General features: G+C 50.3%; 1 protein-coding gene across 1 annotated transcript; it reads left to right on the top strand.

Annotated features, from left to right (window-relative positions):
• Nucleotides 1-621: 621 nt before the first annotated feature.
• LOC104263319 (melanin-concentrating hormone receptor 1-like) lies at nt 622-5,285 on the top strand. Its single transcript, XM_059828346.1, has 2 exons — nt 622-679; nt 4,237-5,285. The coding sequence occupies exons 1-2, from the start codon at nt 622-624 to the stop codon at nt 5,283-5,285; spliced, it is 1,107 nt and encodes a 368-aa protein (XP_059684329.1).
• Nucleotides 5,286-12,987: the final 7,702 nt, after the last annotated feature.

The following is a 12,987-nucleotide window of genomic DNA, read 5'->3' as shown; positions in this document are numbered from 1 at the left end:
CAGCAGGTAATTTGGTGCCTTAACATCCCCCAACCCCACTAGCGGGGATGTGCCTGTGACTCAGGGATGAAAAGCGCATGTGCCTCTGCAAGAGAGAGAGATGCACACTAAAGGCAGGAGATCAGAGCTACTTAAAAGACAAAATCTGCTATTCCTCTCCTACTGACGATAGCAAGAGCAAGCTGGTTGTTATCGGGAGGGCACAGATCCTACCCATCCCTTCGGGGGCAGCGTGTGACGTGAAGGGGCTCTCGCCGCAGCCCTCCCGAGGCATTGCCCAGCCCCCTCCCCACTCGAGGAGGGCAGCTCCCCCCGGCCCCACTCAGCACCAGCATCCCCTCCCACTCGACGGCGGTGGAGGGGTGCTCTCAGACGACGTGGCTGGAGGAGTCAGCTGCTCTTTGATGTCAGTACCTGCTCCGGGCTCGGCGGGGCAGGAGTGGGCGAGCGGAGAGCAGCCGAGCCACAGCCTCTGCTCGCCGGCTGCAGGAGGGCTCCTGCCTCCCACGCTCTGCCCAGCCCCGGTGGGAAAAGGGGGGGGGCCCCCACCCCATCGCCGCCGCGGATCCACCGAGGCAACTTGCCCAACTTTCTCCATCCCTGACACCGGGACTCACTGCCATGGCCCCCGCCAACTCCTCCCGCAACTTCTCCACGCCGGAGGGTCGGAACGGCTCAGGTGAGCAGGGGCTGCGCGGGGCGGCGGGGGACGTCCCCGGCGGGGCGCCCGCACTCGGTCCGGGGCAGGGGCGCGGGGAGCTTTGCGGGGGAAAGTCCGCCTGCACACGCCTCTTGCGCTGCTCTGAAACGCTGAGGCCGGCGCTGCTCGTGCTCAGCGGGGCTGCGGGGCCGGCCGGTACCCCATGAAGTGGGAGAGGCTGAGCACAAGGGCAGAGCCCCCCCCGCCCCAGCACCCCACCCCCGGGCTGCCGGTCGGGGCGAGCCGCCTTCAGCACCCGAGGGCGGACAGCTCCGCGCCCCGAGCGGGGCGGCACACGGCCGGCGGGACGGGGCTAACCCCCTCCCGGGGGCTGGGGAGGGCCCCCGGGCCCCAGCCCTCCCTCCCGGGACACCGCACAGCACCAAAATAAAGCCCGACCACCACCGCTGGCCCCAGTAGCTTGAAGCTATTTGCTACCTTTTGGCTGCGAGACAGTAACAACTCCAGCAGCCCGTTGGTCTTGGCTGCAGAGAAGAGATGAACCAGCCCAGCTAGACAGGCAGGGGAACAAGGCACAGAGAGCATGAGACACCGCTGGAGAGGGACGCAGAGATCCTCATCAGTCTCCTGTTTTCTCCATGCTACCACTGTTCCCAAATCAATAGTTTAGGGTCAGGCAGGCCGATTCTTAACGGTGCCAGCTGGTGAAACTCATAAACCACCTTCTGTTGAAATGTGGTCTTTGACTCCCTCTCCACCAGCATGTCCTTTATAGACTGAAAGTCTGCCTTAGGTGCTTCCTTCTGAAATGCAGTAAAGATATTCTTTCTTATGTATCTGACCATGGCTGAGGACAAAAAAAGTTTAGGCCAGTCCTCATTCAGTTCACATAGCGCAATCCCCTTTGGGACTTTTTAAAAGAGTAACAGGGCAGCCACAGATCTACAAGCAAGGACAAATCAATGCCCAAAGTAGCTGTTTCAGTAAACAAGATACAGCCACTCGTATGTGCACAGAAGCAGCACTGAAAATTCAGATTCAACAATATCTCAGGATGAAAGAGGCTTTAGAAAAGAGATAAGTTTTGAGTATTTGATAGTCATGCACTTCTGACTCCAGCCTATAATACACACATGAACTACAGCTTCACACCAGCTTCCAGCTAATAGTACTTCAAAGTCCTGTTTGTACAAATAACAACAGCAGGAAAGATGCTACAGCACTATAAGGCTACCTTTTCACAAGACGCCTTTGGGCTTGCGCACATCTGCTTTAAGGCCAGCTGAGCTCATTCCAAATGTTACAGGATCACCACAAGCACTGCATTGATTATACTGCAGGAAACAAACAGTTTGTCCCAATTTCCAGCTAACCAAGTGGCCTTTATATTTCACTCATACAATCCGTTCCCACCACATTCATAACAAAGTTTGGGGCTAAAAGAAAGGAAAGCAGAACTCATAACAGCTACGTGCAGGACAGCAGGAGTCATCTTCCAATTTCTAGTCTGCCATCTTCAAGCATTAAGGAGGTGTGAGATCTGTTTGGATGTTCAGGGGATGCACAGGCTGGATGCTGAAAAGTATCAGATCTCAATAGGGTGCTGATGACAGTATGTTATCTACCAAAAGCCATGTAACATGGGGCATTTCCTTGCACTAAGGAGTAGCCAGGAAGAACAGAGACCATTTAAACCCCCATGAATGGCCTGGACCAGGCTTTTTCATCTTATCAACCAAGTCTGGCTTTCACCTTCAGGCCCCTGCGAGTTCTCCTGTGCCTCACTGGCTACTTTCTGTCATCTGCATAGAGGCTTGCCGATAAAATGGTGCAGCAACTGCTCTACTGGATTCTGACCTTGGCCTTGCTTATGCCTAAGCTGGCTGCTTCCTAGTGCCAGAGGACTGAGGCAGTGGCAGCTCATGTCACTGAAATATTACATACAGTTGATATGGCACACACTTTTCCAGCCACAGGCCAGGCCAGCGGTGTAGCCCCAGTTATCTTGCCAATTCAGCCAAGCCTCTCTGTCACACCAAAGTAAATCTGGAGAAGTTTGTACTCGAGAATTCTAGAGGTCAAAGTCAGCAAATACCACCTCAGCAAACAGACACTGCTTTGGTAGAGACAACACCTTATGAGTATCTGTTATGTAACTTAATCTCATTTTCAAGATTTCCCTAGGTTCTGTTGGAGGAGACTTCCCCACCTCTCCTACAGGTGTAGGCTGCTAAGGAGGTGGAATAGTACAGTGACTGAAAGCATTTCCAATCAACACCACATTGAATCATCTGCAATTCAATGAAAGACACATGTAGTCTAGGCTTAGGGGCCGTCATGCATGCCTTTGCGTGAATTATTTTTGTAGCTGTTTCAAAGCCTTCCCCTAGAAAAAAAACCACCAGGTCCCATGAGAGGAGTAATGAGATGAAATGAAATTTGCCTCAGCTGAGAAGAGTGATTTCAGACTCCATCACACACTGCACATGGCAGTCTTGCAGAACGGAGAGCACCACAATCAGTACCTTAGACACCACCTTCTGTGCCCAAGAGCAGAAATCCCTGTTGTTTGGCACTGAGGGCTTGTGGCTTCAAAATGTGATTTTAAACCTAGGTTAGGGACAAGGCAAATCTGCATTTGATTATGTTTGGGCCTCCCACCCCAAAGAGCAACAGTCAAGCATCTGTGCTGATAAGCTGAATGTTATCAGGCAAGAATTTTGCCTTGGAAATCCACCTACATCCAGAACTCAAAGACAGCAGCTTTAAGCCATGTTTTTCTCCTTGTAGAACTAGTGTATTCCTTGTTGAAGGGCCACTCTGAAACATACTCCCAAATCCCTGCCTGGCCACACGCCTGGATTTCTTTTCTAAAGAAGAAACTAGAGATAGGGAGAAGGGCAGGGAAGGAAGATGGAAAGGAGCGCATGCTCTGGCCTAACCCTGACAACAGAGCTGGGACACAGCCAGGGTACAGTCCCAGATCTCACAATATAGATAAGCATTAGTTATCTGCCTGCATGGCCAATGACCTCTGTCTCATACTGTGACATAGATAAACCACCCAACAGATGAGCTGAAGCTTTCTGACAAACAGCTTGAGCATCGATTATATCCAGATTTTGGCACCCACAGAGGCTTTACTTCTCTGATGTGCAAAGCACCAGCTACCTCACCCAGTCCCCTCAAAAACAGCTGGACACCCAGCACTCCCTGGAAGAAAAGTTACTATCAACTCTGTCAGAGACTGCTGAGTGCAGAGGCACACCAGCCTGATGTTAGTCCCCCCCCAAAAAAAAAGCTGGGGAGTTTCAGAGCAGGACAGAAGTATATCAGGAGAGCTGAGGAAAGATGCCTAACACATGGCCAGATTTGGGTGGTGTGCTGCATGTGCTGAGTGGCAGAGAAAGAAGTGTCAAATCCCCAGCTAAGCTTCTCCAAGTACTGCAGAGGGTCTTAAACATTGTTCCAAACTACATCTTTGAAGGGCATCCAGATGCAGGACAGGGCAAGCACACAGAGATGTAAAGAGGTTGCCTCTGGGTTGCACTCACTGCTTTGGTTTGTTTTGGCAGTAGCAGAGAAGCCAGCACCGTACACCAATGTCATCATGCCCAGTCTCTTCAGCATCATCTGTTTCCTGGGCATTGTGGGGAACCTCATTGTCATCTACACTATCATCAAGAAGAAGAAGCTGAGATGCAAACAGACCGTGCCTGACATTTTCATTTTCAACCTCTCCATTGTGGACCTCCTCTTCCTCTTGGGCATGCCCTTCCTCATCCACCAGCTCCTAGGCAATGGCTCGTGGTACTTTGGAGCTCCCCTATGCACCATCATCACCGCCCTGGACACAAACAGCCAGATCACCAGCACCAACATCCTTACAGTGATGACACTGGACCGCTACCTGGCGACTGTCTACCCTCTAAAATCTACTTATGTCCGCACCCCATGCGTTGCAGCTCTAGTTATCTGCTTGGTGTGGCTCCTCTCCTTCCTGACCATCATTCCCGTGTGGATGTATGCAGGTCTCATGCCTCTGGCAGATGGGACTGTCCGCTGTGCTCTCTTGCTTCCCAACCCAGAGACTGATATCTACTGGTTCACCCTCTATCAGTTCATGCTAGCATTTGCTGTGCCATTGATTGTGATCTGTGTGGTCTATTTTAAGATCCTCCAGCACATGGCCACCACTGTGGTCCCATTGCCCCAAAGGAGCCTCCGGGTACGTACAAAGAAAGTCACCCGCATGGCAGTTGCCATCTGCTCCACCTTTTTTATTTGTTGGGCTCCATTCTACATCCTCCAGCTGGTCCACCTTGGCATCGACACACCATCCATGGCCTTCTTTTATGCCTACAACTTTGCCATTAGCTTGGGCTATGCCAACAGTTGCCTCAACCCCTTCCTCTACATTGCCCTCAGCGAGACCTTCAAGCGCCAGTTCTTAGTGGCCATCCGTCCTGCAAAAGAGCCGTGTCGCAACAGCAGCTCTGTCAACAACAACAGCATGACAGAGGCCAGCGTATGTCTGAAACTGGCACCAGAATCCACCCAGCAGACTCAGTTTCTGGAGGACTTTTCCCCACGTTCACTGCCTGTGACTGTGGCTGTTCACTAGGGCACTCTGAGGTGACCGCAGCAGAAAGCCTTCAGATCTATAAGTTGATGGAGATGCAGCAGCTTCAGGCAATTCTTGGTGAAGCATATTAACTACAAGCTCCCACCTCCAAGAGTCCAGGTGCCTCCCTTTTTCATTGCAGGGCTCTGCTCCTACACTGCCCTTGGCCTATGAGATGCTGCATACCGCTGCCTCTTTCCATTCCTGCCTGGGAGGACTCTAGCACACAAGACACTGGGCCCACAAAGAGGATGAATGGAAAAGAGAAAGGACAGAAAGAGGATTTCAAGGGGGATTGTTCACCCTGGAAGAGTAAAACCTCTATCAACAACACTGCTCAATGATTCCTCACCTCTTGTCCTGACCGGGGTTCCTAAGCAGCATGTCAATATAGAGCTTCTTCATTCAAAACTTGAACCTTTGAAACACAATGTCATATATTTATTTTTGATAAGAAATCTGACCTACAAACTTTGATGGCTGTGTTCATATCCTAGAAGTAAACAGTAGAGAGAGATCTTGGGGCCAGAAGTCTCACCTAGGTCTGTCACTTAGCCTTTTGGTCCAGCCCTGTCTGCCTCCAGTGGGCTCTATTGGCTTGGTTGCCAAACATTTTCAAGGACTGGCTAATATTTATGCTAATCCTAAATATTTCAAGCAAAATCAGGCAGATAACAATTGCACTGCTTCAAGGGACTGCAAACAATTCTCAAAACTACTGCTGCTGACACCAGATTTGTGGCTTTTCATGCCAATGAGCTTGTTTTCACACTGCTAGTTCCTCATGCTGCTCTTGTGCCTCACAGTCTGCATAGCCATTGGGGAACCCCAGGCAGAGGGTTTTAAACATGACTGAAAACACAATGTGCAGAGATCTGTGGAGTGAGAAAATGTGAAAAGGCAGCTCAGAGGAAGCAGAGTTGCTTATGCAGCTTCCTCAAAAGAATAAATGCTTTACAAAGTTAAAAAAGGGAAAATTAAATGTCTGTTTTATATATGCAGCTTAACAGTTGGAGATTAGAAAATAACTTTGCTCATGACAAAGACTAGAGAAAAGACAGCACAGACTAGCTAAACGCAGGGGATTACACTGATGGCCTGCGCAGGGCTCCCAGGGGACCATGCAGGCATTGTTAAACACTTTGTCAAACACGGAGGAACTGGTTACTGTAGATGAATTTAATATAAAGAAGAATTAAAAACACCAAATGGCACAAAAGAATTTGTTACCACACTTAGGGTTTCATGCCACCAGCCACCCACAATATACCCAGAACAGAAATTCGCCCTTACACAGCTACGCAGCAAAGCTGCGTCACCTGCACAGGACTTAAAGCCACACGCACACTTACATGTGCGCCTAATGCACACACACCACACTCGCAGGTATTTAAAGTACAGCCAACATTTCGGTCTACACCCTGCAGAGAACGCACAGCCATTCACTCACCTCTGGCAATCAAAGCAGGCCAGTGTGCAACACCAGCACTTTTGACATCATCAGATGCAGCGCGTTGCTTTTCGAGTCATTGAACAAACCTCACAACAGGTTCTGTCAGTATTTTCATCCCAGGCTCTGTCAACCTGCACCCACCGCAGCAGCACATCCGCACCGCGACTGTATGGTATCTTGTCAATTTTTTGCCCCCGCTTCCCTGGGCGATAAAGCCAGACACATCCAGAGCTTTCCAGCTTTATGACTTTAAAATCTTTGCCCCATTTTAACTGCCAGGAATTTTCACCTGTGCTGGTGTTCATGGAGCTGCTTTGCTCTTTGGCCAGTACTTTCCCCAAAGGGCTTGGGAGCAAAGGTCGAGGAAGATGTCTGCTGTGCCAAGCCAGACTTGCTCTCAGGACAAGGGAAGCTATTGTGTTACCCTTCTCCCACAAGGAAGTGAAGGGGAGGACTGGCACACTTCTCTGAAAGGAGGTGGTAACGGTTGGGTGGGTTGTTTTCCTCCTTCAATACCAGCAATGAAGAAAGTCTGAGGGAAGTGAAAACAGACGGAATTGTCAAGGCTCTCAGAGAGCAGCACATTGAAGATATTATCTTGCTTACAGTAAAGGTGTTTGTGGTTGAACTAGTCTGTTCCTGTCTGAAGTGAGTCAGTCTGACCTAGTGTGGCTAAGCCACGTGCTAAAAACCACGGGGTGACTGTGGGCTGACCAAGAAGGGCGGTCAGCACCAGCTGGTGCAACACTGGAAAAGGTCTTTGTGGGGTAGACCTTTTCCAGATCTCATCACACTGAAGTCAAGGCACAGTACACGGGCACCTTCGCAGGTTGAAGTCCTTTTAGATCTCATCTATGTGAGGTGGAAAGCCATGCTAGACAGACCTGGTCCCAACACCAGGGACAAGGCTTCCCATTTAGCCAGTGTCCCAGCAGAGACACCTGCCCCTTCCCACCACCCTGCAAAGGCTGATGGCTTCCCTTCCCTCACGCTCCTCCTGCCTGTCCCCAAGGGGTTTCCTAGTCCAGATGTCTAAATAATGGCTGTGGGGCCCCTCCCTTTCACCTATGTCCGTAAAAGCTGTGGTGAACACCTCGGGAAGACAAGGATGTGGATACCTGTGGATGTGCTGGAAGGTTGGGAAGAGAGGTACAGACAGCAAGCCAACTAGCAAAGAACACAGACAGCATATAGCTTTTTGCCATCTTCCCTAAATCACCCCAAAGCACAGGGCAAGATGAACAAAAGCCACTCCTTTGAAGACAAACCTTTTGATCAAAGGCCTTCAGAGGTGTCTCCCCACCTAGGGGGAAAGGTAAGGCCTTCCAGTAGCTAAACAGTCCCTGTGCACCTTGGTGTAACCTACTCCAAACATCCTACCCCTTTTCCCTATTTTTCAGAGCCAGCTTTGGCGAGTTGGAGAGTCTGTTGACATTCTGGTTAGTGTTCAGCTTTACCTCTTTGTCTGTTCTGCTCTTTGTATTTATTATGCGATTCCCCCATCTCAGTGCCTCGGTTACTGATGGCAGAGGCTGAATAAAAGGCATTGCTAAGTAGAAAAGGACACAGCTACTCACGCAGAGATAGGCAGCCTGAAGCGCTGCGAGGTCTGTCTGAAAGGCGCGGTGAGAAGGGGACAGATAACGCAGTGTTTCCCTGCAGCCCTGCCTCCCATACACAGCCCGTTGTCTCTCTTGCTTGAGAGAAACTAAGGGAAATCCAGCTAAATAACCAGGGGGAAAAACACTCCCAAAACCAATGCATGATAGAAAGAGACTATTCAATCTAGTTGTTTGGATCAACAGCCTGCTGTGCTGGATGAGACAAATTTCCTCGGCTCTTTTTGCCAGTGCTTTTCCCGTGTGTTCGCGAGCTGCCTCGTCAGACAGCAGGAAGACAGATGGGTTCATGCTCCACCCCCTCCTCTTCCTCTCCTTGTCCTTAGAGGTGTGACTGAAGCCACATGTCACAGCTCTGCTCTTGAAAAACTCCCACAAGGGGCAGATGGTCCAGTTACTTTTGCTCCTACTTTCCCAGCTAGCGACAGAGCCCTCTTGGCTGGTCGCTGCAGGATTCAGTCCCCAGCTCACCCTTCTCAGTTACCTCTTTTCCACTGTCTGTACCAGTGTCCACACCAGGCAGTAAAATATACTCCTGCCTTCCCCACAGTCACAGCTCTGCCAAGCCAGCCCTAAGGACAAGCTGAAGCTGAGGTCCCCAAAGCCCTGCGAGGCAGAGGGCTGGTGACACCCTTCTCCATCCGCAGTCTCTGCACAGCTAAACCTGCCCAGGAGCAAACTGCAGCCACGATGGAGAGCGAGCACAACGCTGGTGGCTGCCCGGTGGGGAGGAGGGAAAGGTGGGGTGACTCACTGGCCCCTGGGACACAGCCAGAACCTGACTAATCGTGTTTCATCAATCCTCCTGGGCTGCTAATTGAACACATTTCATTCAACAGACTCACTGGTGGGAGAGAAGCCACGCGGCAGGTACAGATATGTTCCCAGCCCACTCGCTTCGCATTAGTCCTCCTGCCAGATGCGGGGACCACACAGCAGTGCCCTTTCTCGCTCATCGCCCGTTAGCAAAGCAACACAGCTAAACCCTCACACTCCCCTGCAGCCTTTCCACTTGCTCATCCCTGCTGTGGGGCTGGGGAGGGGGCAGCATGCAGGAAAGTCTCACAAACCAGTAGAGAAGTAAAATCTGGGGGGGGGGACAGGAGGGCAGACAGGACGTGTCTCACCTAGAGCCCTGATCTCCCAACTGCAGGGCTCCTCCAGCAGACAGGAGCCCTTCGGTGCCTCCAGGCAACAGAAGACGTGTTTTGAAGCTGTATTTACAGAGCAACATTTGAGCAGGGAACTTGCTGCACTACTGAAGGGAAAACCTTTGGTAAGAGGTGTAGATCCCGATTGCACAAGGGCACGAGAGATGATACCCACTCTTAGACCCTTTGTGCCCTACCCATATCCCATTTGGGAAATAGCTCCTACGATTGTACAGGACCCAACAGTTGTTCCTCTCACAGCATCTTTCTACCAGTACGGTTGTGTTGGCTATCGAAATCGTCACTCGTGATCTCCCAGTCTGGTTCATGGGAGAGCAGTGGCACTGGCTTCTCCTGAAGGGTAGAGCTGGGCTTCAACAACTGCAAAGTTACACTTGAGAATTGGCTTACTTCAGTACGAGATGCGATGGTGAACATAGAGTGGTGCTTTCATAAGCACTTCTGGATGTGCTGAGGACAAGCACATTAGAAAAGCCTCCAGGGCTGCCAGCTCAGTACCTTTCACTGTCTCTAAATACTGCAGCCTGATGCTGGGGTAATGTCAATGCTCCCTGGGGTCAAGCCTTTGTATGAAGGATTCGTCCTCCAAAGCAAAGGCAGACTACGTCGGCACCACCCTCCTCAAGCACAGCAGCTGAACAACGCAAGCACCGCTGAAGGCTCAGGGCCCAGTCTTGCAGGTCCATAGAGGGTTAGTCCCCTGGAAATGAGAGCCAAGTTCTGCTGCCCATCACACCAGGGTGAGTTTGAGTTTACACCACCGCAGTCAGTGAGTTTTTAGCACAACAGGGAGCAGACTCTGCCCCAGGTACTGAGTGCATCATCATGCAGCACCACATGAAAGAAGGAGATCTGCAGGGTCTGGCTCCACAGAAACACCTTTGGGGCAGCGACTTCTCCGAGCTCCAGTTAAACAGTGACACACAGAGGTTTTGGTTTAGGCCTCAAACCTTATTTCTTCCACTTAAAACTAAGTTAACAGATGAGTCAGCCCTTCCCTCCAACCTGTGCTCTTCTGTCCCCTGCAGGTTTCCACTCGCAGGGTAGGCAGGCTGAGAGTCAGTGACATCATTTTAATTATTCTGGTGTTTGGTTATTATTAACTTGCCTTTGCTAAGTCTGAAGGAGCTCTTATGATCATCTTCCTACACATGCTGCTGGAAGCACAGCAGCTTGGTGACACCAGGCTGCCATGCCCTGCTCCACCAGACACTTCAGAGGAGAAAGCAGAGCTCTCCTTAGGCAGTCACAGCAAGGAGAAAACTCCTGCCTCATCCAGGAGCAGTGCTGCTTCTCACACCCACATCCCACTGCAGGCTTGGGGATGCAGTTGGGTACCTTTTCTCCCATGGGGCTTGACCACAGAAAGCCAAACACTAACATTTTGGCATAGAGCACTGAGTAGGGATAAACGTAGTGGTGGAAATGGTGGGTGAAGTTAGCACTGGTGAGAGCTTCTTAAAACTCTTATTGACTTATTCCATTAGAAGGCTGGTTCTTGGAGGTGCACCTTCTCCAGCAGCCAGGTGCCTCACACCAAGAAATAGAAGCAGGTTTTGAAAGGAACAGACTATTCATGTCAGGGCTCCCTGTCCTCCTTCCTGCCTGCTCATAAATGAATACTTTGGATTTCAACTTGCACAAAGCATTTTAGGGATTTAATTCCCCCCTGCCCCTTTATTTTTTTTTAAAGGTCAAGTCATTATAACCTCCTAGACCATAATCCCCACCTTAAACCTCCAAGTGCTCCGACAACATAAATTGTTGTGTTATCAACAGGGAAACAACTTCACAAGAGGGAACAAAAAAAAAAAAAAAAGAGTAAAATGTCACCTCTCGGAGTGAAAGCAAGTTGCCTGTCCTTTGCTTTTATTCAAGTCCAGATACTTCTCCCCAGCCAACCACCACCACTGAAGAAAGCACATAAACACTTGCTCCTGGGCCGAGACACGTTGTGCCAAGCTGCAGCTGCCAGCCTGTACTGACAATCTCTAGGTTTAAGAACACAAACACTGGCAGCTCAATGAGAAGGGACCCATTTACTGGAATTAATATTCAGCCTTTCTGCAGCATAGGAAAGATCAATTGTTTGCTGTGAAATAAATTACACATCTTTCTTGGGGGGATTTTAATGAAACACCCCCCCCCCCTTTTCCTGACACTCTCAGGCTCAGGGTAAAAGAAAAAAGCAAAAACAACATTCCAGCATCTCTCCATCAACCTTGCATCATAATGGCCCAATCAGGGTAATTAGGATGTCTCCTGTGTGCTCTGGGAGGCTTTACCAAGCAAATCCAGCCCGCTGTTCATTATACTGCCACAGCATAGTTAATTACTCCTGGTTTTAGAGGGAAGGAGAGCAGACCAGCTTTGTGTGCAGTTGGGAAAAGGGCTATGCTGAGTACAGTCAGGTTTTGGCTTTACCTCTGGTCCTACTAGAAGACCTGGTATGCCAAAGGCCACAGGATGGAAGAGGCTGATCTGGGTGGTTAGTTCTTAAAAGAACCAGCATAAGGACCTATGTGCCCCAGGGACCCCTTTATTTATCTTCAAACTCCTTTGGAACAGAAGGGCAGCCAGGCATCTTCCCTGCAGCTACAGTGCCAATGTGGGAGCAAAGAAACATGCATGCAGAAGACTGAGAACCCCCCCTGAAGAGATGCTGGGCAACACTTCAGGGCAGGAAAGCATCACACACTGCCATGGCACACAAATGAGAGCCTTTCCCAAGGCTGCTGGAAGCTGGATGGGCACTTCTCTATCTCCCTTGCTTTTCTACACTAGATTCCACGGTGCAGCCACAATCCCTCAAGTCTGGATCTGTCTTCAGGCTGGCAGACCCTATGGAGCCCCTCTGCTGCCAGGTTATGGGTCCCCAATGGGGATCCCATCACCCAGAGAGGTGCTCTGGGAGCATCTGTAGCCCACCTCCCAACCACTGGCTAACATGTGAGCCACTCACTGCCCACATCTCCACACCAGCGACCTGATTAATCATTGTCCCTGTTCACGTGGCATTATGTCCAAGCTCAGGCTTGTTAGGAATGGATTAGAGCTCTGCTGTTGATATCCTGCTATTTTCTCATCTCCAGATTTGGCTAAAGCACATAGCTGACATGTTGGTGTGCGGATGTGAGATGAGGGAGGACATCACTGTGGTCTCAATCAAGGCTGCAGTGAGCTGGCCACATAGCTGCACATTGAGTCTTGGCCCAGTATACATTAGTGTCTGCTTATTTCTTTATAAGAATTTCCAGATAGGCCTGGCAGGTAGACTCAGTCCCTTGTTTTGTGGCTGTCTGCCCTTTTCCTTCTTGCTGCCTTAGTTTCCTCAAGCCTAGAGGAGTTTCTTTAGCAGCAATAATTCCTAACTCACATGTTCGTGAAACTTTACAAGTTATTATCTGTGCTTGGAGAGGAAAGACTTCAAAGACTGGACAGGAGGAGATTATAAACCA

Source organism: Gavia stellata, chromosome 22 (assembly GCF_030936135.1).
Source record: "Gavia stellata isolate bGavSte3 chromosome 22, bGavSte3.hap2, whole genome shotgun sequence".
In the NCBI taxonomy this organism is placed as follows: domain Eukaryota; kingdom Metazoa; phylum Chordata; class Aves; order Gaviiformes; family Gaviidae; genus Gavia; species Gavia stellata.
Note: the sequence above shows the minus strand (reverse complement) of the source record. Positions and strands in the feature narration are given on the sequence as shown.

Excerpts from the sequence above, each read along its gene's own strand:
- LOC104263319 (XM_059828346.1), top strand. The coding sequence starts at position 622 with ATGGCCCCCGCCAACTCCTCCCGCAACTTCTCCACGCCGGAGGGTCGG. Across the intron at positions 680-4,236 it reads GGAGGGTCGGAACGGCTCAG|TAGCAGAGAAGCCAGCACCG; the intron begins GTGAGCAGGGGC and ends TTGTTTTGGCAG.